Consider the following 26,221-nt stretch of genomic DNA (forward strand, 5'->3'; position numbering starts at 1 on the left):
GCACACTGCAACAAGTTAAACTAATTTGACTTGAAATACAGGTAAGGCTTAATGTACCTTGGAGTGCCCACTTTGGTTGCACCGTTTCGGAGTTACCACAGCTGAGGGGTCAGCATGTAATCCAGTACTCGCCAATTAGTCGACCAAGTCTTTCCACAGTAAAACCGATAGTTTTGAGTGTTTACTGCCAGTAAATGTAAAGTACATGTCCTGCATGTGTCTTATATTGTGCCCTGCCTTAGGACCTAATAGGCCTGCCAGAGGTGTGACTTACACATAGGTACAAGGCAAGTGTTGGCTTTGTTATTGCTTTCAATGGCAAAGTCGGGCCAGCTGTGCACAACTGCTCTACCAGTCGGCAGTGGTGAACTAGGGGACTCGTTTTGCTTGGGCGACTTCCAGGGTGGCAAGCTCTTGGGTACCCCCCTCTAACTTACATGCCCTGGTTACTAGGTTACCATATACTAGGTTTTACAGGTAAGCTAACCATGTCCAATTGGGTGCAGCCAATTCGGCATACACTTTAGTGTCAGGGCACTAAAGTATGGTTAGCAGGCTCCAGTGCACTCAACCAGCAGCATCAGTCAAAAAACTTGGGGGTGACCATACAAAAAGATGCATTTCCTTACAGCCTTGGAGACCAGGTTGTTATGGTGCGAAGGATCTGTATTGATGGGGCAGTTGGCCAGTTGATGGCAAACATGTAAGTAGTCATCCTAGAGGTGTACATTTGCTAACCAGTCTCTAGAATTTGAACCAGAGTTACTATTTCAAAAAAGTTAACAAGAAAAAACTGTCCAGCGTTATAGCGATGGAGAATAAGCCTGGTGGCCCTAGTTGTTTCTGGAAAAAATAAGGGCCTGGTGTAAAACTCCATAGAGTTCTAAGCTTACGGTTCCAACTTGATTGTCCATATAAAAAGAAGCATCTGGATCACCTACAGAAGATAAGGATTTCATTACTGAAATTAGAGAAGGAAGCAAATAAGACTTGAGGAAGATTCAGGGTGCACCTTTCCAGTATTATTTTCGGTATCCAATGGGTCAGGGTGATTGGAAAACCTTTTGCCTGAATGAGGAAAATCATCCTCCTACTAGAGATGTACGCTCCTTGGGTGCTGGTAAGAAAAGGAGCTGCTTTCCCTGAAAAGAAATGTGAAGATTGTTTTGTTGCACTAATTGAACTGATAGACTACATTTCAGATTTGTGCTGTGCTGGAGGGAGGGGGAGAAGATGTATTAAAGAGAGAAGATTGCTATCCTTTTTGATGTCCGGTTAGCCTCAAGGGCATAGAAATGCTTAAAAATGCCTTTTTTTTTAAAGCTGAGAATAAATGACCTCAGTCAGTTTCCCTTGAAGAAGCTCACTACACATGTGAAATACATTGGAAATTGAATTTTACATTTGTCTGAATTTTAATGAAAACAACTAATAAAACATCTTTGAATATAATTCATCATGAAATTCCTTTTTATTAATCAGAAATTGGGAATTTGAATAGCCATAAACGATGGCCTGCCTATATAATTCACTTTAATAATTTTGTTTTCAAATCACGTTCATTATAGAAATGGTCTTAATTATTTAATCAGAAGATTATCATTATAAACGGTCTGAAAAAGTACAGATTGGTTTTCTGACCTCGTCAGCAAGGGAGTGGAAGACGTTTTACTGGAGTAAAAATATTACATAATATTTTGGAAATCTACCGACAGGTAGTGAGTCTGTTCACAGCTTTGTCATTAGTTGGTTTGTCTCAAGTCACCTTGATGGGATCAAGCAAGACCTTGTTGAATGGAAGTAGAGGTTCTGATATGGGTGAAGCAGGCCTCCACTGTAGGGAATGTGTTGAGTCCGCTGGCCTTCTGTAATTGCAAGTAGTCAGCTGTAGCTGAGGATGCATGAGGCAGTAAGTTGACAGCCTTGTTGCGGTCGCTGTCATGTGGTATCACCTCAGGCATTCGGCTGTGGTCGGAATCTAAATTAAAGATTTCATATAGTTAGGAAACGGTGGAGGGTGATGCCTTCTTAATTGGTCCACGTCAGTGGATAATCAACATCAAGAGCATTGCTCAGAATGAAATTACTTGTGTTGTTTTTTTGTTTGAACCTTTCTGACAGCTCATTCCTCCGATTTCCCTGAGACCGCAGAGACTCATCTATTTCATCCGCAGGAAGACCTTGTTATTTACTGAAAACCGCCTTGAAAAAGCCCAAGGCCAATGGGCCACTAGGGCGAAACACGTGTCGGCTTGTTGCTTTTCCTCTCACAATTTATACCTGTTTTGTCTGCCAGAAATAAAAACAACACAAGTAATTTCATTCTGAGCAATGCTCTTGATGTTGATTATCCACTGACGTGGACCAATTAAGAAGGCATCACCCTCCACCGTTTCCTAACCTTACCTTTTCAATGGCTCTTGGGTGTAGCCATTTACGAGGATTGTGCCACATATAAAATTGGGCCCTAACAACTGTAGCGCCGTAAGTCCAGAACTTTCCACCCATACAGCTTCTCAAGATTTCATATAGTGTTTGCCGATGTTGTTGGTGTGGTGTGTGTCCAGATTTGCATTTTCCCTGTACCTGGCTTCTTAGGCTAGTCTCTGAGCTTCCTTCCTATATCTCATCAGGATGGCCTTGGTTTTAGTTGACTGTTGCTGTGGAAGGACTAGCACATGTATCAGAGCTATTTCAGGAACCACTGTCTCTGATGTGGCTCAAGCTGCCATTGGTTGTTCTCCTTGGTAAAGACCTCTGTGGTCGCATGCACCAAAAGCGAAAACACCGGCAGATCCCAAAAGGAACACAAAATGGTCCCATGAGGCCCAAAGACTCACGTAGGGGACTGCTGCATTCCTAAAAATCGGCCCTTAACATGTTGGAACTGTGCCGAAAGCTTTGAGAGGCCAAAGAGGCCGATGAAGCCAGAAATGGTATTGAAGCCAGTAACATTAGGGGAACTGGCGGAGTCCGGCACAGAATCAAAGATAGGCCCTCAAGCAGGCACCAGAGGAGGCGATGGTGCATCTGGAGTAGCATTTTCAGACAGAGTGATGTTAATTATCTCCGGCTCTGAGGAGGCCACTGTTGGTGGAGGAGTCAGTCGATGTGACCTACCCCCTTACCGCTATCAATGTAGAGGTGATCTGTTATCCATTTTTTTCTTCTTTTTGTATTTCCTTCTCTTCGCCTTTGATGACTTGGAGGATGGAGAAGTGACCGACGACGGGCTTGTTGCACACATACCTAACTACTTCCTCTCTCTTTGGAAGCTACATTTTTCACCCTCCTTTGAGGTCTGACCTCGTTGGTGTTGGATCTGGACATTTGTCCATAACATGAGTGGCAGGGTTTGAGACCTTATTTCTTAGGCAGATTAATCTCCTAAGCACTGCACAAAGTTTAAAAACATTGTGAAATTTTGAGATCCACTTTAGTAGGGTGTTGAAAAAAGGTAACTGGTGCCAGGGAGGCAATATATTGCTCCAATGATGTCACGCCAACACTGCTTCTGGTGCTAAAATGGAGCCAGCTATGGGTGCAGGAGAGCTTGGGTAGGAGGAAGACTCGAGCATGATGGGGTGAAAGAAAAATTACTACCTTCATGGGGGTTCTGGTGCTCTTAGTTCCTAATCTCTTTTCTTACCAACTCCCATCCATTCATCCACTATTTAAGTTTAAGCCATGGTCTAGCGATATTGACAAAAACATTGGGCTCTTGTGCAGCTTCCATTAGTGACATGGTTAGGGTTCTGCTGTCAATGTGACAGGACATCATCTTCACTATAGATCCCTTTGTGAAATTGTTGAGGTACTATAATCTTTTGAAGAAGCTTTTTCTTTTCCTGCCTGTGTTACATTCCACCTCGCAGACACAAACTATCAGCGGAACATCAAACACTACTCAAAGAGAAGGTCAAAGCCCTCTTTCTCGAAGGCACTATAGAATCTGTCCGCGACCATCAGGAAGGTATAGGAGTGTACTCCCTGTACTTCATCATACCCAAAAAGGACTGGTCCCTTGGTCCCATTTTGGACCTCAGACCCCTAAACAAATATATCTCTGTCAGAGCACCTTCACATGGTAACCTTTCATCATATCACCCAGCTTCACCAGCAGGGTGACTTTGACTGCATTAGACCTAAAGGATGCCTACTTCCACATTTTAACGCATCTTGGTAAAGGCATTATCTAAGGTTTATGGATGACAGAAGACCTTAACAGTTTAAAGTCCTTCCCTTTGGGGTCACTACTGCACCTTGAGAATTTACCAAACGCCTTGCAGTGGTAGCTGCCCATCTCTGCGAACAGGAAGATTGGCTCATCAAAGCTGCCACCTGTCAGTAGTGCCAAAAACACACACAAGCCACAATAGATATACTTCATCGATTGGGGTTTACCATCCATGCTACCAAATCTCGCCTCCAAACCGTACAGATCCAGCGGTACGAAGGGGCTATTCTCACAGAGGTAAGTTTAGCCTGTCCCAATTCTTCAAAGGACCAGTCTTTTCAAGCACTAATTCCCATGTTCCAACCGGATCAACAACACACAGTCAGGACATCCGGCATCTCTTGGGCATGATGGCCTCTTGCATGGCCATAGTGCCACATGCAAGGCTTCACATGTGTTTGTTACAGGAATGTTTAGTGCAACGGCGGTCTCAGACAGAGGGTCATTGAGTCGATCTAGTGTTGATCTGTCGCTGTACTCATTGCTCTCTGTAGTGGTAGAACACCAACAACCTATTGCAGGGGCGTCCTATCCTCGATCCTGTTCCGCAGACTGTTACAATGGATGCCTCACTCTGTTTGGGAGGGCACACTTGCAGGATCTGACTGTACAGGGTCTGTGGGAGACCAAATGGTAGAGTCTCCCCATCAACTACCTGGAGCTTCTAGCTGTTCACCTAGCCTTGAAAACCTTCCTGCCTCACCTGGTATGCCGGGCAGACAATATGGAAGCTATGTACTACCTTCAGAAACAAGGGGGGGTGGACATGCTCTCCACACAGCCGTCTCAGTTATCTCAGACCATTTGGAGTTGGGCTCACCTTCACATCAATCATTTGTCAGCCGAATACCTTCTGGGGGATGGACAACGATTTTGCTGACCTCTTCAGCAGGATGCGGCAACAAGTCCATGAGTGGGAACTCCACCTGCAAGTCCTTCTGTGTTACTTTCACAAATGGCAGTTCCCTCAAATAGAACTGTACCTAACCGCAGACAATGTCAAATGTCTAAACTTTGCCTCCAGGTTCCTCATCCCCAGTCCCGCGGCAATGTGCTATGGATGAATTGGTGAAGGATATTTGCCTATGCTTTTTCTCCTCTCCCTTTCCTTCAATTTGTAGTTTAGAGACTTCAGCAGATTTCCCTCATGCTCATCTTAGTAGCTCCCACATGGGCTCGCCAGTCATAGTTCACAACCTCTCTCTGGTTCCACACCAGAGGCTTCCCAACAGGCCGGACCTAATCAACAGAACCATGGAGAAATCGGGCACCCAGGTCCCTTAACCTTGTGATGTGGCTCCTGAGGTCACATAATTTGGATACCTTAAACTTTCACCTGAGTGCATGAGCATTCTTAAGGAAGCCCATAGACCTAACACCTGTGCCTGCTTCGCGGTCAAACGGAAAAGGTCTATCTGCTATTGTCACTCAAAGCAAATTGACCCTTTCACAGCTACAGTACTTGACATTGTTTGATACTTGCTTCATTGACAAGTTTCTCGGTTACCCTTTCTCGTCACTTGCTTACTTCTAGCCGTAGAAGCATCCTATCTTCAGAATGGACAACAAATCTCTCGCTTCAAAATACAAGTTATTCATGTCTGTCCACACACGACCGAGACTCCCTAGAGGACGCGATCATAGAGGCTCTAAGCTTTCTCCCCACTTGCTACAAATGTATACTGAAAGTCTTGATAAAGGGGAACTACCAGCTGATGTTAGGACGGCATCCATCGTGGTCATCCACAAACAAGGCAAGCCGCCTGACGATTGTAGGTCGTATCGACCAATTTTGCTGATCGTGGTTGAGGCGGAAATATTGGCGAAATTGTTGGCCAACAGGCTTATCCCCTGAATTACAGAACTAGTGCACCTTGATCAAACTGGGTTTATGCCGGGGAGGAATACAGCCCTCAACCTACGGCGGTTGCATGGGATTCTAGGCAGGCGTGACACGATCAGAGAAGGTGCCACATTACTGTCGTTGGATGCATCTATGGCATTCAACACCATAGAGTGGGACTATCTATTTGCAGTGCTGGATAGGATGGGATTTGGTCCAAACTTTACGAAGTGGATCCGATTGTTCTATGCCCGCCCAACCGCACATGTGACGGTCAACAACCATGTCTCTAGACAATTCGCGCTTGGGAGGGGCACTATTTTTTATTTTTTTATTTTACACAGTTTTATTTAGTGCGAACCAGACCCGAATCGGGTATTAGAGCTCTTTACATAGCACCAGTTGCATTACATGAGGACACATTCATTTTAATGTTTTTTTGTTAGGCAGGGGGAGATTACGTGATTTGCCCAGAATCACAGGATGTTCAGCGTCATTGCCGAGATTCGAACCTGGTTCCCCAGATTCGAGGTTGACCGCCCTAGCCGTTAGGCTAACTCCCCAAAGGCACTAGACAGTGGTGTCCTCCGTATATCCCTTGCTATTCGGGCTACTGTGGGGAGGTCGGGCCCCGCGCATTACTATGAAAAAGTTGACAATGGGGTGGTATGATGGGGGTATTGCATTACCTGACATAAGGCTTAATTATCAGGGTTCCCAGTTGGTGGCAGTCAACAGGTGGGTGCATGGGGAGTATGATGATCCAAACTTCCGGACGGGCTGGTGGCTTCTGGGTAGGGGGGGCTAAAGTAGGGCACTTTACACGCACCCTTGCAAGCTCAATCTCACGGAACCCACGGCTCGCACAGTAGAGGTCTGGCACGGGGTGAATAGGAAATGGGGCTGGCATAACAAGATTACAAAAGCCACACCACTCTGGGAACCAGACCTGCTGGGGCAGCTCAGCAACTGTCCTGGATTTGACAAGTGGGATATGATCAGCATCTCGACGGTGGGTGACATGTGGTTGGGGGGGGGGGGGCACTTAGCCACATTTGCAGACCTACAGACTAAATACCAATTAGCACAGACCGAGGCATTCCAAGATCTACAAATCAGCCACGCGATTAAAGCAGCCTTACCTAAGGATGCCCCACTACCTGAGGCCTCTCCATTGGAGGATCTACTGATTCTTGACCCCATGCCCAAAAAGACCATATCCCTCACACATAAGAAGCTAATAAATAATCGTCCGGACCCTTTAATGCGCCTACGACAAAGTTGGGAGGTGGACTTGGGGGATTTAGAGAATGACTGGCGTGATGCTCTGGCCTCCCCCAGAGAAGTAGCTATTCCAATGAGATTTCACCTGGTCCAATTGAAGATCCTTCATGGGATATACTTGGACGCAGGGATCTTGGTTAAGATAGGCAGAAGGGATGACCCTGTTAGCCTTCGGCAATGCCACCAACCGGGAACCTTTTTCCATATTCTTTGGGATTGCCCATTAGTGCAGTCCTACTGGAGTAAGGTCACAAAGCAGATGGTGAGAGCAGGTGGCAAGACGCTGAAGGCTTTCCCCCAGCTATGTCTCCTAACTATTTTGGGAGGCCAATGATCTAACACTAACGGAGCAAACTTTGGGGGGCCTGGGGTGGGCCATTGCAAAACGCTATATCGCTCAGAAGTGGGGGTGGTCCCAGCTCTGCGCGACTGGGCAGCTGATATGTACAGGGCAATGATCGCTGAGTAAGATGTTTTTAAAAACAGGGGATGCCCTAAGAAATGGGACCCTAAATGGGGGAACTGGAATAGATAGAGGTAGCATCTGCTTGTGCCCTACTCTGGAACTGCGACGTGAACGACAGAAGCTGCTGGATATCTCTGGTATTGATGATGTGCCCTTTCCTGGTATTGACTAAGGGGATCACTTCCGTATCAAGCATGGAATGGCATAGATATTTGTTTCTCAAATTTAAGCCACTATGTGTAAATTATTTGATGGGTATAACTGCTAACATTGATATGACTAAACGGTGCTTCCCAGATTCCAACTGTATCGAAAAATGTATTTATGTGCTGCGGACTTCATTACTATGTTATTGCTGCTTTGTTTTTCTTTTGCTTTTTCCTTATCAATAAAAATGTTTATTACAAAAAAAAATACCAGTTATTAAAACCTTGATGGAAGGTCTCAAAAGAGTGATTCCTCCCCGGGTTCCGCCAGCACACTCATGGAATCTTAACATTGTACTTACACGACTAATGGGCTCTCCATTTCAGACCCTTCACACTTGCCCACTTAAAAATCTTATTTTGGCAGGTAGCATTTCTAATTGCTAGTGCTTCACCCAGGCATGACAGTGAGTTTCAAGCAGTGCTTAATTTATGGTGGTGGCTTCCGGTGTTCAGCACCGGTACTTAATTGCTAGCACCAGCTCTTATGACAGGCATGACATGACGTCTTTTTTTACAGAATTTTAATTTAATGTTCCAGCCATGCGTCATTGACGTTCTTTTCCCATTTGATCAGATCACACTGAAAAGTGTGCAGATGTTGCTAAACTCAGGTTTTCCACAATAGAACCACACAGAGTAAAGAGAGAGAGAGAGAGATGCGACCAGTACAGTGAAGGGTATCTCTGCCTTGGGACGGGAATGAAAAGCAGACAGAAATACACAAGTCAGAAGTACTAGAAATACACAAGTCAGAAATAATAGCAGCACCGGGCGCGGCACAGCTAGTGAATGTTCTGTTTTTCAGGTAGGGGCTTATCATAGCAGGTGTATCTGATAGCAGAGATTGCAGGCCAGTCACTGGTCGGCGCAGCTTTGTCATCGGCTGCTACTGGGGACCCAGCGTGTGCAAGGCAGGGCCTCTGAAGACGAGGTTGCCTGCTTTTCCAGCTCCGGGCGCAGGTGTCCGGCATGGAGGGGCTATTGGAGTCCAGAACGGCAGGGAGAACTTCTACGTTGTTAGCAAGGAGAGCTGCTGAGCCTGGAGGAGGCTCTAGATTTGCACCACCTGTAGGGGGAGCCTCAAGGGACAGATGAGATGCAAGGGGTGCACCACTTGCAGGAAGAGCGACGGACCCTAAATGATGCAAGGGTAGTCCATCGTGTGCAAGGAGAAGCACATAGGCCAGTCAATTCACAGCAGAGGGGTGGATCCACCGTGGGTACCGAAATCAACCTGTAGATGCCAGGGGGCAAGCAGGGCCTGCACCATCTGCAACACATCCTGGAAGAGTGGCAACAGCAGTTGGATGAGCATGGCTGCGAGGGCCTATTTTCCACCCTACAGGACTATATCATGTGCACCAAAGACTTGCTAGCAGTCGGAGCCATGTTTCTGGCTGTCCCAGGGGGTGTATCGATCTGGCATCAGTGCATGTGAGCATGCTGTGAAGAACCACATTGCTCTGTGGATGTGGTGGAGCTGTCCACCTCTTCAAGACACCAGCATGCCCCTGCCCTGAGTTGCTACCGCTCCGATTGCATTTTTTTTTTGTTGAAAATATTTTTATTGAGTACTGCAAGTAACATACAGGTGTACACCATCGATAATAAGCAGTGGAGTACATTTCAAAATAACAAGTCGGCATAAATCTTGGCTGCATACTTAGGAAAGGCCTACGTGGAGTGGAGACACTCTACATGTAGTACAACAATATTTGCATCATAAGTGTACAAACTATATATTCATAAATCGAATATTGACCTTAATATGTGTGATCAGTTGCAGTACCCCTTACCACCCCCACCCAAAACATCCCACCCCAAACCATTCCCAAACTTAAACAAGCAACTTAACCGCCGCCATAGAGACAATACACCACGCTGATGTCTCTGCGTCCAGTGCGTATCAGGCCTGAGGTCTCAGGGAAGGGTGTGTAAGGAGGGGGGGAGGGGAGAGGAAACAAGGGGGAGGTTCCCCGAAGAGGAGAGGAGAGAAAGAAGGGGGGGGGAATAAAAGGAACAGAGCCGGAGATCAGGGAAAGGAACAGGAGGCGCCCGGGCAGAGCGTGCACAGGCATTATATCGTTAGCAGTCAAATAACTGTACCATTTTCCCGCACACCACTCTGTAATTCTACTAGCTCATCACCCTTGACAGCCTTAAATTGTTCCACCAGGTGTGCCCAGTCCAAAGAGATCATCCGCTTCCGCAGTCACCTGTACTCTTCGGCCTCTCCGATTGCATTTACTAGGCCACGGCATCTGCACCTTCTCATTACACCATGGCTACAAAAGCTTTACCAACTCCCAGGTAAATGAGTGCCACCCGCCAGATGACTCCTACATTGTGCCCTTACATCGGAGGTGGGTGGCATCAGGTTATTACAGCCATAGCAGTTTTTACCATTGTTCTGTTCCTGATGTAGTCTCAGACAACTTAAACCATTAGGACTGGCTTGACAGCAGAGCTTTTGTCAGACATTATGTGATCAGATAAGAAAAGGGCTTTAAGCGTCACTACCAGAAGAGGGGCTTTGGCTCAGCCCAACTGTTGTTAGCAGGAGTACATGTTTTGATTGTGTAGAATTTGTGTTCTTCCACAAAAAAAGCTTGCCCTCCAAGCAGCTGAGATCATTTTGTTTCTTTATCCATCTGGTCTTAGATAAGTGATAATTTACAGGTTTTTATTTTTTACTCTGGCCGCATCACAGATGGGAGGTAGGCAATCATTAACTTAAGACCTCAGAGTGCAGTTTTGTGTTGGAGAGCCCAGGGATACATTAGCCTACATGATTTTTAGGTCTGCCTTCACAGTTTAAAGAGTGCTTGACCTTATGTGATCAACAAAAAAGAGCTTTCAGATTCCTACTGGCACATTGGCTTAGGCTCCATCCACATATTGATACCTCTGCAGGCCTTGAAAAATCATAACCTGCTGGTATGGTAACTTAAAGAATCTATTCGACCTAACTATAATATACTTGACCCACAAACTGGTCTTATTACGTCATCCTATGCAAATATTTTATTTTGCAGAGCAACATTTTTCTTCATATTCACATACGAGAGCACCTTCCAATTTGTGAGTTCAGCATTCCTGCTGCACAAAAAAATCTATTTGGCTTGATTGAATAGACTAACCTAACCATATGCTCTGTGCATAATAAGAATCTAGGAGGAGCTGAGCCACTAGATTGTAAGGTGTTAGTTACCCCATTGCAATGGTGGTGGGAAGGTTGCTTTCAAGAAGGGTCTGCCTTTCCAGCCCTTAAAGGAGCTCAATCAGTCCTCCCTCCCTCACAGCACACTGCACCGCAAAGCAGGAGTCCCTCTATCCCCTTTTGTTCAAGGGTGACTATCACATCCATTTTGAGGAACCCTATTATTAAAGCAGTTGCACACACACACACGCACACACACACACACCACTATCCCACCTTCAGCTCTATGGGTAGCCCCACCTACCACCGTACACTACCTAGGGTTGCGGGATAGATTATTTCACAGTCATGTGCATTATGGAGCTGCGTTACACACTTAAGGGGGTATCAGAGCTCATGTAGCTGCAATTGGATTATACATGATGGTTGTTAGTAGACATTTGGGCTATGCTACAGCTGTAGAAGTAGTGCATGGGCTGTGAATTTGGAAATGTTCTAATGCATATGATGACTTAGTGAGCCTAATGCAGCTGGACATGACCCAGTATGTTTATTTTTTAAAGTCATGACTAATATATATCATGGAATCACTGAGTATTACATCTGGCTTTCAGAAGTGCCAGTTGAGGATGCGGGTGAAGACAACAGAGTAAGTGGGTGGAGCCAGTGGACGAAGTGGGTGGAGCCGTGGAAGTGGGTATGGCCTCCTGAAAAAATGTGAGCATCTGCCCGTACTATTTTACAAATTAAGTACTGGCTTCAAGCATTAACCCTGGAAGAACCTTTCTTCTAAATAGATAGACAGGGTTGTCCTCCACACCAACCTCAAACTGCTACCTAAGGTAGTGTCTCAGTTCTATCTTAACCAGTCAATTGACCTACCTGTATTATTTTTTCCCACAACCAGACTTCATTGCCGAATGGGCGCTCCATACATTGGATGTAAAGTGGGCCATTATTTACTGCAGTGATAGGACTAAGACTTTTAGACACACACAAGAACTTTCTGTGGCTTTCTCCTAACCTCATAATGGAAAGGCTATATCCAAGTCAGGCATTGCAAGATGGATAGTTACATGCATTCAGACATGTTATGCTAAAGCCAGAAGAATTCTATCCAATCCTAGATCACATGCTATTCTCGAAATAAAGGAGCCTCTATGGCTTTCCTAGGGAACATCCAAATAGCTGATATATGCAAAGCAGCTTCCTGGTCTACCTCACTCACTACTGTGTGGATGTTCTAGCCCGCCAATAAGCTAATGTTGATCAGGCAGTTCTTCGTATACTTTTCTAAGCCACTGCAACACACACAGGCTAGCCACCACTTTTGGGGAGGGCTGTTTTACAGTCTATGCACAGCATGTGTATCTACAGCCACAATTACCTCAAACAGACAATGTTACGTACCCTGTTAGCATCTGTTCATGGCATGTAGTGTTGTAGATTCACATGAATCCTCCCCGGAGGCCTGTGGGATTTGCAGTGTTTTCTAATATCCAAGAGGAGGAGTCACTCTACCTCATGACCAGAAAAACTTCTTTGAAGAAATACAACTTGCACACCCGCGACCAACACTAGATGGCAGGAGTATACACAGCATGTGAATCTACAGCACTAAATGCCACGGACAGATGCTTACAGGGTAAATAACATTTTCCTTCAAAGTTGTCCATATTTAATAAATTGAGTGGAAGGCCAATTGATTCTAGTGTCAAAAATAAACCAAGAACATTGTAGTACTTGGGGAACGGTGTCTTCGGAAATAGTTACTATAAGTCTGTTTATTCCTGTTGTTTCATGTTTGGCCTTAGAGTTTAAATATTAGAAAGTACATCTTGTTATTGGCCTAGATGAAGAAGTTAGGCTTCATGTATTTGAAATCACAGACCCACTCATTATTTTTTGTTTAAAAAACCGTTCCATTTAGGGTGTTCGAACTTCGACATTGCAGCTGTCATCGATGCAAGAAGGGGATTACACTTTCCAGTTAACGGTGACAGACTCTGCAGGAAACCAAGCAACAACAGAGGTGACAGTGATAGTGCAACCAGGTAATGATTTGTTAAGAGCACACATACAACTAAACTTACGCAAATAAGTGCTTTATCTTGGTGGGGTCTTGACAGCTTTTTGATGTTGGAGTGTTAATTTGTAAGTTGTTTCGTAACACATGTAGGTTGGATTGTTTGTAGGTGAGTGTGTGTTAGCTGGTAAAACCAGTTACTACAAGAATTGTCCACCAGCAGCAGCATCTGCTATAGCATGGAGGCTTTTGCAAAGATGACTGTGTAACCTGGCAAGCGTTTCTCAAGAGACCAATCTAGCTGGTTATGATGGAAGGTTTTTCTAGGATGTGGTCATTATTGGATTTTCAGACTGTGACTGTTCTTTGCAAGACTGTGGAGAACATTCACAAATAGTGAGTCTAGGAGGGTTGCACTTACTGGCAAATCACAATTGCCAGGTAGGAATCTTAATCCCCTCCTAGTCTACTGCATGTTAGTGGGATCTATGCTTCACCAGTAGCTGGTGCTTGTAGGAATGACAGTAAGGAGACTGGGGATCATGCTACAGCACCAGTAATGCACTGCTTTTGTAGAGCTTCCATCTGACTGTCAACTGCATATTGCTTTCTACTAAACTTAAAAACACACAATATTTTGTTTTCCCTTTGTTACGTTTGAAATTCAGATTCGCCTACATGCCACAGTTACATGTTTCAGGAAGCCTTTTATTGTGGAAATATCCTGCCCGCAGTGGGAATCTATGAAGTGGTTGGGCAAGAGGGGACAATTTCCCCCAAGGCAATATGAATTTTGTGTGTAAAGAACATCCTTGTCCTAACATGTCATACTGGTTTTCCTTAGAGAACAACAAACCTCCCCAGGCAGATGCTGGCCCAGACAAGGAGCTGATCCTTCCTGTAGACAGCACGACGCTTGATGGCAGCAAGAGCACAGACGACCAGAAAATTGCATCATACCTCTGGGAAAAAACACAGTATGTACAGAGATAATCAGAACAACTTAAACATTTTCCACTTCTCCAGCATTGCACAGCTGGCTCCTCAATACTGCAGCTTAGTCACCCATACACTCACAGGCACAAACATAGCGATTCCCATTGTTGCAGTCATCTGGGCTCTGCTGCATAGCAACCAGCATCCCAGCACTGCTGCCTAACTGAGTGCTGCTTACAGACCTGAGCTAATATCTCACCAGTACTAACTGTACTTGGGAGCCATGTTCACTCACATTGGCATGTCAGTTGTTAAATCGTTGACCATTCCATCAGGAGTCAATATATTGTGGTTTCTACATCAGGAGTGCTATTACAACCGATAATACTACATTGGGAGTACATTTACATTGCATGCCAACTCTCCCCATCGATTATCTGACCACTCACCCATCATTATGATCAAAGTCAACAGCCTGGGTGTTGCTTAGTTAATGCAAACCCAATTTAACTATGTGGTAAGCTCTTCTCATGCCTCTGGAAGACCCCAAGTCTCATCACTGATGCCACATGCTATGTCCTCCATTTGTATGTGAATTCCTGTATGTTCTCTTGGTATGGCCGACTCCTTGGGATTTCTAATGTCTGACGTCTCCTGCTTTTGGGGTTACTAACAGTCCCATAAAGGAGTCAGAGATGCAGTGGTAATTTAAACCCAATTTCCTTCTCCTTCTTTATAATATTGCACACAAGTACCGCACAAAGTAAAGACACTACTTATATAAAAGTGCTTATTTCAAAAGTCTCATTTTGTTGCTTAGTACATGAGTAGTACTCACACACAATATAATAAAAACAGCACTAATGCATGTCACTGTGAGAATAATATGAACATTTCTAACATAGGTGGAATATCCTAGGCGACCTAACACCCTAAAGACTAATTCTATGTGCTACGTTAGGAGAGCATGGGGTAACTAATTTGCATCTAGAGGTTTTCGGAATTCAGTGCACTGCATACCTGTTCACACCAGAGAAGCTGTGGTTATCAAGCTTCATCCTGTGAGCGAGTTTTCCCTTGAAAGTAAAACACACATCAGCTTCTCTCATCTCAGCACTGGCTTGGTGTCTGCTCTCTGCATAGGAATGGATGCAGCAGCAGTACGGCAGTCTGGCAAGACCTTTGGGGCGAAAATCTCTCTGAATCGGCAGTCACTGCATGGGGTTTTTATAGGGTTGACCATCACCTACATTGGGCACTTTCCTCCTAGTTCCAGACATAACCAGTTTGAACTAGTTTGACTGTTCAGGGCATACTTAGAGTAAACCATTATGATAAAAGTATGTCTATTCATACTACATGTTTCATTTGTGCATTCGCTGTCTGACCTTGAAACATAGATATGATAGAACGGTTATCGGCCCTATGTCACCTTAGGTATTTATCAAGGACATAGTTTCGATGATTTGATACTTTAACAAGTTCCATGAAAGATAAAGACATGCAGCATATGGGTCGAAGGTAGCAGGCTAACTTAACAAGCTCAAAACAGAGTCTTGCCTTGGGGACTTTACGATATCCCTGACTATGGCGTAATTAAGTCGAATACATGTGTGTGACATCATTTTAGGGACTCTATTCACAAGAATACGGAGTAAAATCCATGCTCTCGGAAGGGAGACCTAAAGCTTCATGTCTAAAATTAACTAGAAAATCAACATAAACATTAATATATGTAAAATATCATAAAATATGTATAATTTCATAACATGATGCACTGTTGTGTAGTTCCTACAAATCTATATAGTATCTGCTTGTTTAGACAATATAAACTAAGGGATTGGTGTCCAGACTGATTTCAGACACCCCCAAAGGATATGTTAGTCTCTATAACAGCTAGCTCACAGTGCCACAATAAACCCCTCTTACCAAGGAGCGAACAGTTTCTGGCAAATATCGAACATGACAACCCTGACCCCCCAGAGATTGTGGAAACAGTACAGTACTTTTCGCTCAGTCACTCTTGCTCCCTTTGTCTTTTAAGGATTTATTGAACCAGCGTCATTCTAGTATAAAATACAAGTGCTGCAACACCCATGAGACAGAAACAGATATATACGGTTATAAGCACCAGCTGAGTAAAGAAAAGTTAGAATTCTACCATAGTGCTAAAATAATGAATATATGCAAGCATATGGATACATGACAGTGAAAATGCGTACTCCTACGATGCAAACCCTAACTAGATGTACCCAAGTGTACCTAGCATGTATGTGGGTGTAAAGCCGAGAATCCCCTTAGTATAAAGCTAACCCCATTACCTGTTGTGGGAGAGCAAAGGACCCCGTCTTGGTCCCAGCAAGGACACCCCACAAGAGATGGTAGACCACTGCGTGCTGGAGTATCTGCGTGCAGGAACCTCAGCGTCTCGTGTCAGCGCCTGTCTTTTTCTCCTCTGGTTTGCCCAGCGAAGATGTAGTGCTTATATACCCGAAGGGTACCCTCAGGGGTTCTACCTAGAAGTGTACTATGGGCATGTTGGGCAAGGGTGACGATAGAGGTGACCCTTGAACAGAGTTATTATGCAGATGATGGTAATTCTGCTGTGATACTGAGAATTCTCATGCATAATACATGAGGCTATTTTTTGGAGAAAACCACACGACAGTCATGTAGCACTTAATTAGGTAAAAGTTCAGAGCCAGACCCGTTATGTAGAACAATAGTATGACAGATGTAGGTAAAAGGTCGTGTAACGATCTAGGCCTATATTGTGGTACATTGGGTTTCATAATAGCCCTTAGCTTAGCATGAATACTTCTTTTAAGCTTTGCGTGTTTCAGGTGATCAGATAAAACATTGTATCAAATAAAACACATTATCATATCATGACATCTAATGTTTTGATAATAACGCAGACTAGTCATGATATTGAATAAGCCAAATTGGGAAAAATAATGTGGCTTTAGAGAAAATGAAAAATAGAAAAAAAGCAAATATAGTCAGTTTTTCTTCTTCACAACAGTATTTGAGTTAATATAGGATTCAGTACTTTTCTTTTCATATCAGGGGACGGCGAATAAGTCCTCAGCCAAGGATATTTCTATGATATCGGGATCACATGCAGCATACGAGTGATCGATTAGACAGATGGGTGACGCATGCATGTTGCAGGTGTCTTGCGAGGTGGATTGACCAGGGAAATGGAACAGTTGTTTTAGTTTCAAACCACTCCGAGATGTCGAGAGTGCTTCAATCAGTGGCTCAAATGACATCAGTGATGCCACCCGGTCTTCAGGAAGCTCCTCAAAAAGATGTTGCAGAGGCTGGTTCTTCATAGTGATTGTTTCGCACTTTTGGCAGTTTCATTGCTCGATGTTGCTTCTGGTGTGACTGTAATGGTTGCAGGAACGCTTCAGAAAGCTATTTATTTCCCAGATAGTGGGGTAGGGTTTCTCTGCACTTGTGCTCCAAAGAATACGTATGCTCCATGTTGTCGATTTCCTTGTTGGATCGGGATAAAAATGACAATACCACAACCGATTAATAGAAGGATGGGAGGGATTCCTCCAAAAAGACTATAAAAAAAGTAATGAAAAAACAAAGGACTCTGTCCAAATTCAGCTTTACATCCAGTCACTGAATTAGATCCGATGTTTTTGAAAAAGTACATATTACCAGCTGTACTACTCCAGCTCAAAATCATATATGCAATATCAGCATAATGAGTTGGATATTGTGTTTCTAATAGCCCCTGTACTTATGAAGCAGTTCTGGCTGTCTGCAAATCATAGGCTTCTGCTGCAGTAGTCAAAGGGAGCTTAATAACTTTCTCAAGGTGCATTTCTTCAATTTCAGTTCTAGGCCAAGGTGGATACAAGGTTCTTCTATGACACTATTCTTTTAGAAACTGTAATCACACGAAGTTGGCCTTGTTCCAACCTGCAGCAGCTGATATTGGTTAACATTAAATAAGAGCCATTATTTAAAAGTGCATTTTGATGGGAGAACTGGGAGTTATGGATAAGACACAATTCTGCCCAGGCATCAAAGCATTCGACATTCCATGCAAAGAAATTGAATCGCACAGTCGTGAATGACAAAGAGGATTTCTGAAGCTGGAAACACTGATAAACACAGGGTCATATTCATTTAAACAAATATAAGAGAAAGGAAATTTCCACTAATGAAATAGATGTGACTTGTACATTTTTTCGTACTAGCCCAATGATATATTTCTGGAAGTCATGAAAATGAAACATTTTAATTAGCAGAGAAATAACCCCGTGTATCAGCCATGTAACAGGTGAATTTCCAATAACAGTAAATTGGGTTTCCTCCATTTGCTAGATGCTTAACAAAGTGTATATGAATTCTATTTTGACCATTGTTTTCTGTGTTATCGTCAAATTGTAAGGCTAAAAAATGGCTGTTTCGTTTACAAGTTGCCAGGGCACAAAACTTGATAGAGTTTTTAAGGCCCAGTGTAATTGTATTATAGCTCTTAACTGAGCCTGTCCCTGCTGTAAAAGCTCTAAGTCTCCTTTAAGGAGATCCAACGCTTAAGTCATGATGTTATTTTAAGGAGTACACCCTTTTGGAAATTATGTGCATCCCATTGTCTGTAATTCTAAAAACTGCTTCCATGTTTTCTTTATCTATCTGTCAGATTCTTTCAGCAGCTTCTTTTTCTCTGTATTTGTTCGATTCATTATATACAGCATATATTCCTATTGTTATAAATCATTTAGTTCTCATGGGGTGTGGTACCGGGAGGAAATCTAAAAAAATCATATTTCCTTTAATCCGGGACAAATTCTCCTTCACAGCCAGAAGACTGGTATGTGCTAACCAACGATAGCACAGCTTGCCCATTCTATGTGAAGTAATGACTACAGGTATATATTTGTTATATCATGGATCAGGGCAATTCGCCTTTAGGACCATGGTTGTTGGAAAGGAAAAGATCCATGCAGGTATTGGAATCATAGGGCCATAAGTCTAAACCTTCAGGAGGGAATTGAGAAGAATTAGAACTTCCATTTTGAATCATAGCATTTATTTTCAGAATCAAAATGTTTTGTGGTTGTCAATTGGTGAATCGTGTTGAATTAACCTTTGTTATAGAGGTTTCTTTAAGGTCTTTCATGGTTCCGAATCCCAGTAGTCTGCTGAATGGTTTCATTCAGAAAAATAATTTCTTTGGGGAGCATATATGGTCAGAATAAAGCTTCTTTACCTTGAACCTTCCAGTATTTGGTTCCCCAAATACTTTTTTCGTCAATATGTTCCTTCCAAAACTCACATCTCTGTATGGTTAGGTCTGAATTGAATTTCTCAGAATAAATCAGTTTGTTAGTGATAATTAAGTTCTTTTGGAGTTGTTGTGGGCGTTTAAAAAAAATGTAAAGGGTGTAGCTTCACAAAGCTCCCACTGTGTGTAATTGTATATCTCTCTGAGATAGCTAGTTTGATGTATGTAATAGTATGCATAATGATAAAAACAATACATTTGTTTCCAATTTAATGCATTCAAATAACAATCTTCATTGTTTATAGTGGTATGCACTTGTAAATCAAATATCATACATTTACAGTCTCTGTGTCCCTCTCATCTGAAACAGAACCAGGAATAATTACATCATTTATTGAAGCACACTTGGCAATTGCAATGTCTCAGTAGGTCTTATAACCTAGTAGGGAACCCTTTTCCAAACTATGCCCTCGGGCACACAATAAGCTGTGATATTTTCAGCATAAAAATCTCCTGTAGCTCTGTGGAATGAGAGATGTGGTTAAAGTAATCTAATTACAAGTTGTGGAACAGTTTTTTAAGAGAGATAATGTCCATGTATTAGCTTTAAAATGACAGTGTTATCAGCCACATGATGAAAAAGAAATTTCATGTTGCAGTCCAAACATGCAAGAATACTTCCAGCAATCACCTTAGGATTGCCAGCAGTAATGTAAAAAAGACTGTCAAATTGGAATGCCTCTACATATATATTACATAACAGCCATAGCTGCAGTTCCTTTGGTACCCAGGTAATAAGATTTGGAAAGTCTCCCAAATGCCACATGGTTTATCAATCAAATATCAGCTTTAAATATTAGGAATTATCCTGCCTTCCATTACAGGTATAGAAACCAGAGGAGTGTTATCTGAAAATAGGATATAGGAGTATTTGGTTGGAAAGTCAGTGGGAGGTGTTTCACTCTTCACTGTTACTAGTATAAATGTTGGTATATCTGTCGATAGTTGTTTGAGATATGGTTAAGGCAGCTAATTTAACAGTCTGTACTGCAGCCTTTGCAGCTAAGTTGGCAGCACATGTCCCTTGTTGTTTTGAATCTTGTCACGTTGATGGCCCAAAGTGTGTGCCTAATGGAAGCATTTCTTGTAAGACAGCTGCCTTTCCCAAGAACTGTTTATTCTCATTCAGTTTCCCTTTTGAATCTTTAAATCTGTTCAGACACCAGTGTTTTAAATCTACATTGTAACCTTGCACTCAGAAGGATGAATCAGACACTATCTGTTTTGCAACTGATGGGTCAGCCTTCTGTAATGCCAAACACGTCGCATGAATTTCTGCATGTTCTGCGGTACTGCCACCTAGGATTTGGTGTGGGAGAAATGTACCATCTTTCACTTCACTCTGCACTGCTGCGCAGTCTGCAGAGTACTTTCGTTTAGTTCCTACTGCAGGCTGTGCAGAGACGCCCGTTCAGAACATGCTCTGGTGTAACACAATAGGCAAGACTTTTGTAGTTGGAAGGACATTCTGTTCATATTAGGGAAAAGCATGTGTCCAAAGAGTCCGATCATACTGAAACTTTACATCCACTGAACTTAGACAAGGGGCCCACTGTACCCATCTCAGGTGTAGAGCTCGAGCATTAGGAATGCTTGCCTTAGTAGTTGCATCTAGGGGCCGGTACAATTATTAGTTTTCCCTTCATCAACGGGTGCTTTTTCAAAATAGCTGTCTGTACAGCTACAAGAATCTCCTCTGTGAAAGCAAAGCATGCTTCAGCTAGAGAATGCAAGTTTGACTTGTACGCTATGGGAATAGTCTAACCCTCATTGTAGGTTGCATATGTAGCCTGAATAACTTGGTATGACTCCTAATACTGTGTTTGCTTTGTTATCCCTAGTCTGTAAATATTTTGTCTCTAATATGTCGGCTTGTAGTGCACGCAGGATTGCAGTGTGTTTAATTGGCCATTGTTTTGCAGAGAATGTGGGAGATGTTTAGTTTTACAAGGGCTTCACTCACTCAGCATAATGTGGCAAGTAAGTCTGTCTGAAGTTAAGAAACCCCAACAGGGACTGTAACTTCTTAAGTGTGTTGGGAGGCTGCAATGTAGCACATTTCTGAAGGAAATCAGGTGCCAGTGCCTTGCCCTCATCTTATCCAAGAAGACTCACCTTATGAAGGCAATTTTAGTCCTTTTAAAGTTAGTCTTGTAATCGTGTGATGTTAGTATTGTCACTATCTGGTCCATCCTAGTTTGAAATGTGTACATAAAGCATCATCGATTAGATATATGTAATTAATGTATGATAATGCCTCGGGATCTGGTTGTAAGATCTTAATTATGTGTGCTGTGAATAGGCCAGGGTTGTTCTTATAACTGGCAATTGTTTGAACAGGCACTGCACTCTATAGAAACTGGTGATGGGTAGATACTTTCTTTCAGTCTCTATGGGCCTCATTACAGTGGTGGTCGGATGAGCGACCGACCACCATAATTTCGGGAAGGTATCCGACCGACTACATATCGGTGGTTACACCTACCCAATTTCAGTGCGACAGCCGTGCTGGCGGTCGTAAAACTGCTCTTTGGCATTGTAGCTTGTGTTGCGGCCCTAGAAAAGGGCTGCAACACGTGCCATAATGCAAAAGAGCAGTTTTTAAACATCCATGCACCGTGTGCCAGGCACCATGTGGTGTGATCGGACCACCATATAAAGGCCAAGAGAAGAGGGCCATCGTAATCTCTACAGCGGTGCCTGAGCAGGCAATTCCTATATTGTAGGGCTCCTTGAGATTTTCGGAAAAAAGCGGCGGTCTGTCCCTACGACGATGCCTCCGATTGCCGGCGGTCGAGCCGCTTCTATGGATGTCGGCGGTGCGGCCTGTCGATGGCGGGCCCACTCACATCGTAATAAGGCACTATGTTCTTACTAAAAAACTAATTGAAGAGAACCAGGGTTGTTTTTTTTTTTTCCATACAAGGTTTGTCATTAAACGATTTGAACTGCATTTGTTTCTGTGTTTCGATTTCTATAATCTAAAACTTCTATAGGATCCTTCTGGTTTTGAGACAGGTAAAAGGGGAGTGCTTATTGGTGAAAGACAACACACTTGATATTGCAATTGATTTAGTACTGTTTTTATTTTGCGCTTTGCTGCAGGCCTCAAGGTATATTGAACTTGTCCTTGGGCCTCACTGCATATGGGAATGTCATGTGGACCATAGTGTATATCTCACCCCACTTGATTTCTATATAAGGTTGGAACTTGTTCAACATCCCACTCGCTGGTATAAATTACTCTGATGTCTTCAGGTACTAAAGAGGAAAAGACTCTCTTTGTGGTGCTTCCCAAATGAAGACTTGGGGCCAGTTGTCTCCTGTTAGTAATATGTCATAATATTCAAATAAATGCGGCCAGAAGACTGCTGTAATTGTGCACGGCATGTCCCCTCAACTTGTATATCTAAATTTTGAACTCTGTTGGGATGATTTGTTTATCTGGGGTCTCAATCTGTATAACATCATTAGTTAGACTATCCACCAGAAAACTCTGAAGTTGGGTCTCCAACGAGTAGCTCGGGAGCTACAGGTAGCTCGCCAGTAGCTTCAAAGTAGCTCTCTGAGGTGAAGTCAAGCCCAGTATCAATTTCAGAGAGTAGGTGCCTATTAAAGAAGGCAGCACTGATCATCTCAAGACCCTAAGAATGACAGCCAGCCAAACCTAGCATAGTAACTCATACTAACACTCAAACACACACTGTGCCGGCTTATAGGACCTGCTACATGACAGTCTGTATCCAATCTCAATATAATTAAGCCACAAGGAGATTGACCATGTTGTAGTCCCTCCTTTATCAGTCACAACATGTGTGTGAACAGCGCACCATCAAAAAAGTATAGCAGCAGTAGCCTGAGCTGTAATCAGTGCTGACCCACCAAAGTGCGGGACTGCAGGAATCAGAGTGAAAATGTCAGTTAGATGCATGATCAGCTCAAGACCTGAGGAGAACAGGGTATGATCCAGACCAGAGAAAATTAAGAGATTCATCAACATTTATGTGTGTGCCCATAATAAACACTATTGCTTCCTGAAACTATGCCTGGTGCCAAGAAAAGCCAAATATGTATGCTAGCCCCATCATAAGAGTGTTATATTTGGCATAATTGTGTCCATTCCTGACATAATAGTGCAAGTTGCATAATAATGGTCATCCTTGACTATTTTTGTATTTTTGGTCTCGTTGTGGTATGCTGGCAGCCATCATAGACCTTCTCTGAGCATAACTGGCCTATATGTACCTAATCCTGGCATATTAATGGTCATGACTGATATGTGGTCTTATCCCTGATCCTTCTGGTTTCCAGCCTTGGCACAACTGTGGCCCTAGGGGTCTCCAACCTTTTCTGTAGTGAGAGCTACTTCTGCTCAAGGAAAGTCTTCCCGAGCTACTAGCAAATTTTATACCTGTAAAATAGTGACTACACTATGACCACCCAAAGCAAGATTTTCAGTAGTTACCACCCAAGTATACCAAGTGTGGTTACCAGCAGAAATGCTTGGAAAAAGTTCTTCAATATTAATTGCCTCCCCTTGACTTATGAAGTAACATTCAAATCTTGACATGCCCAGTGGCACAAAGGACATAAGCACAGCAGTACGTCTCCCCAGCTCAGCTTGAATTATCATTCACCAGTTTCTGAAAATTCAAATTTTTCTATCTAATACTACTTTCCACTGTGGGCAAACAAACTCAATTTTCCAGAAGAAACCCCATTTTTGAAAACTAAAACGGCCTTTAAAATATTCGTTTTCAGTTTTTGAGAAATGCAGTCTCAAAAAATCAGCTTGTCATTATCATCATGTGCTCCCATGTACAAATGCCTCATATGGACAGACTACTTTGAATTCCCTTGTATTAGTCATATGCCATGGATGCTCACCATTGGTATAGGAAACAATGGTCCTAGACTTCTTTAAAGCTACAATTCAGTTATGAAAAACATTCATTAGTCAAAGGGCATCCGGTACATATAGAATTAGCATTGTATCATTAATGTACCACCATTTTCTTTACAATGCAAACAAGTATATACTCAAAAGACACAAAGGAATGAAATATCGCTCCAATAGTGACTGTTTATTATTTTGTTACTTTTATAACAGATCCCCATATTCAATGCTCCAAATAGAGAAAGAGGTTGCTAAAGGGGAGTGTGAAAAAGGAAAGTGCTTGTGAGGTAGGACAGATACAAAGGAGGGGAATCCAAAAGGCAAATTCTATAACCAATCAATTACACATTCTGGTATCCTTAGTAAATCTGGTCATGGTTCGTAGTGGCACCAGTTTTACAGATAGGTCTGTCCCTTATGGAATTACAAATATTCATTTAATGATTTTCTGATGACGCACCTCACGAAGGCTGCCTGACCCAGTGCTAATGTTCATACTTAGGCTGTGGTATTGCCAGTTAAGTGGTCCATGCTGTACACAGGTCGGAAGGCTTTTTTTATGTGTACGTGTACGCTGTATGTATTATTATGAAAATGATAAAGTAAAAAAACAAAACTGTCCAAATTAGCTTGCTGCACTGCAATGCTATAATTCTTGGCGTCTTTTCCCGTCTCTGTCAAACAGACAGGGACTTGATGTCTCAGTGCCAGGGTGGGCAATATTGCCTCCAGTGATGTCACCAGAACTGCACTTATGGTATTGATCTGGAGCCTGCGCCTTCTACCAGTGTGGAAGAGATATGTCTGAGGTTTCCACATCCAGTCTAGAGCCTAGGTCCTGGATATTTTTTTTTTTTTTAAGACACTTTTTATTGGTTTTTTCATACCATATATAACAATCTTTGGCATTGCATACAATGAGGATCATTCCACAAGTACCTGCAGTTTCATTCCATATCAAATACAGCATTACAATAATATGCGAATACTTTATCTCGTTTCTCCGAGTCAGTGCTCTATCCAGGACTGCATCATTGTCCACCCTTTCCCCATATATTCCCTCAACCTGCTTAGTCACTGAGTTCTCCCTAGGGGGTTCGCATATATCCCCTCGATAACTGTTCCATCTCCCCCATATCTGTGTCCATTTCTTGGGGCACCCTCTGTGGACATACACTGCCTTTTCCGCAATCATGATGGTATCCATGTCTCCACACCACTGGGGGAGGGTAGGGGTCTGTCTGGATCCCCACCTCTGCGCTATATTTCGTTTTGCCACCATCATGCCTATTGTTACCCACGTTTGCATTGAGCGGTTAAGATCCGTGGGTTCCCATATGTTAAGGAGGCACCTCCTGGGTTCTGGGAGCGTCGTGGTTTTTGTTACCTGAGAAAGTGTACGCATTACCACCCTCCAGTATTGGACCACTATGGGACACATCCATAAGGTGTGAAAGAGAGTCCCCTCCTGTCCGCATTGTCGAAGACATAATGGTGAGTCTGTCTGCTTGAGTTTGTATAGGAGAGTTTGGGTATAGTACGTGCGGTGTAGTATTTTCAACCTTATCAGTTTGAGTTTTGATGGTATCGCTACTTCTCTGGGGGAAGATATGCCCTCCCGCCTCGTCAAGGTCTCCTAGTTCTTTCTCCCACTTCGCTTTAAGGGCTACCAGGGGGTCCGGCTGATTGTTTATAATTTTACGATATGTCTGAGATATGGCTCTTTTGGTGAGATGGTCTGTAAGGAGTCTATCCTCCAGTGGGGAGGCTTCCGCCAGCCGTGTGCCTGGTGCGATCTCTTCCATAAGCGCGTGCCGGATTTGTGTGTAGCGGAATCGTTCGGTGTCCG

General features: G+C 43.2%; 1 protein-coding gene across 1 annotated transcript in view; it reads left to right on the forward strand.

Moving 5' to 3' along the window:
- The window catches only part of KIAA0319L (KIAA0319 like), a 941,156-nt gene that overhangs the window by 667,337 nt on the left and 247,598 nt on the right, over positions 1-26,221 (forward strand). Inside the window, exons 11-12 of the mRNA XM_085647985.1 lie at positions 13,130-13,253; positions 14,070-14,202. Of these exons, the coding sequence (XP_085504111.1) occupies positions 13,130-13,253; positions 14,070-14,202 (257 nt within the window). The remainder of the gene's footprint in view (positions 1-13,129; positions 13,254-14,069; positions 14,203-26,221) is intronic.

The sequence above is a fragment of the Triturus cristatus genome, chromosome 3_2 (assembly GCF_964204655.1).
Source record: "Triturus cristatus chromosome 3_2, aTriCri1.1, whole genome shotgun sequence".
NCBI classification, from domain to species: Eukaryota; Metazoa; Chordata; class Amphibia; order Caudata; family Salamandridae; genus Triturus; species Triturus cristatus.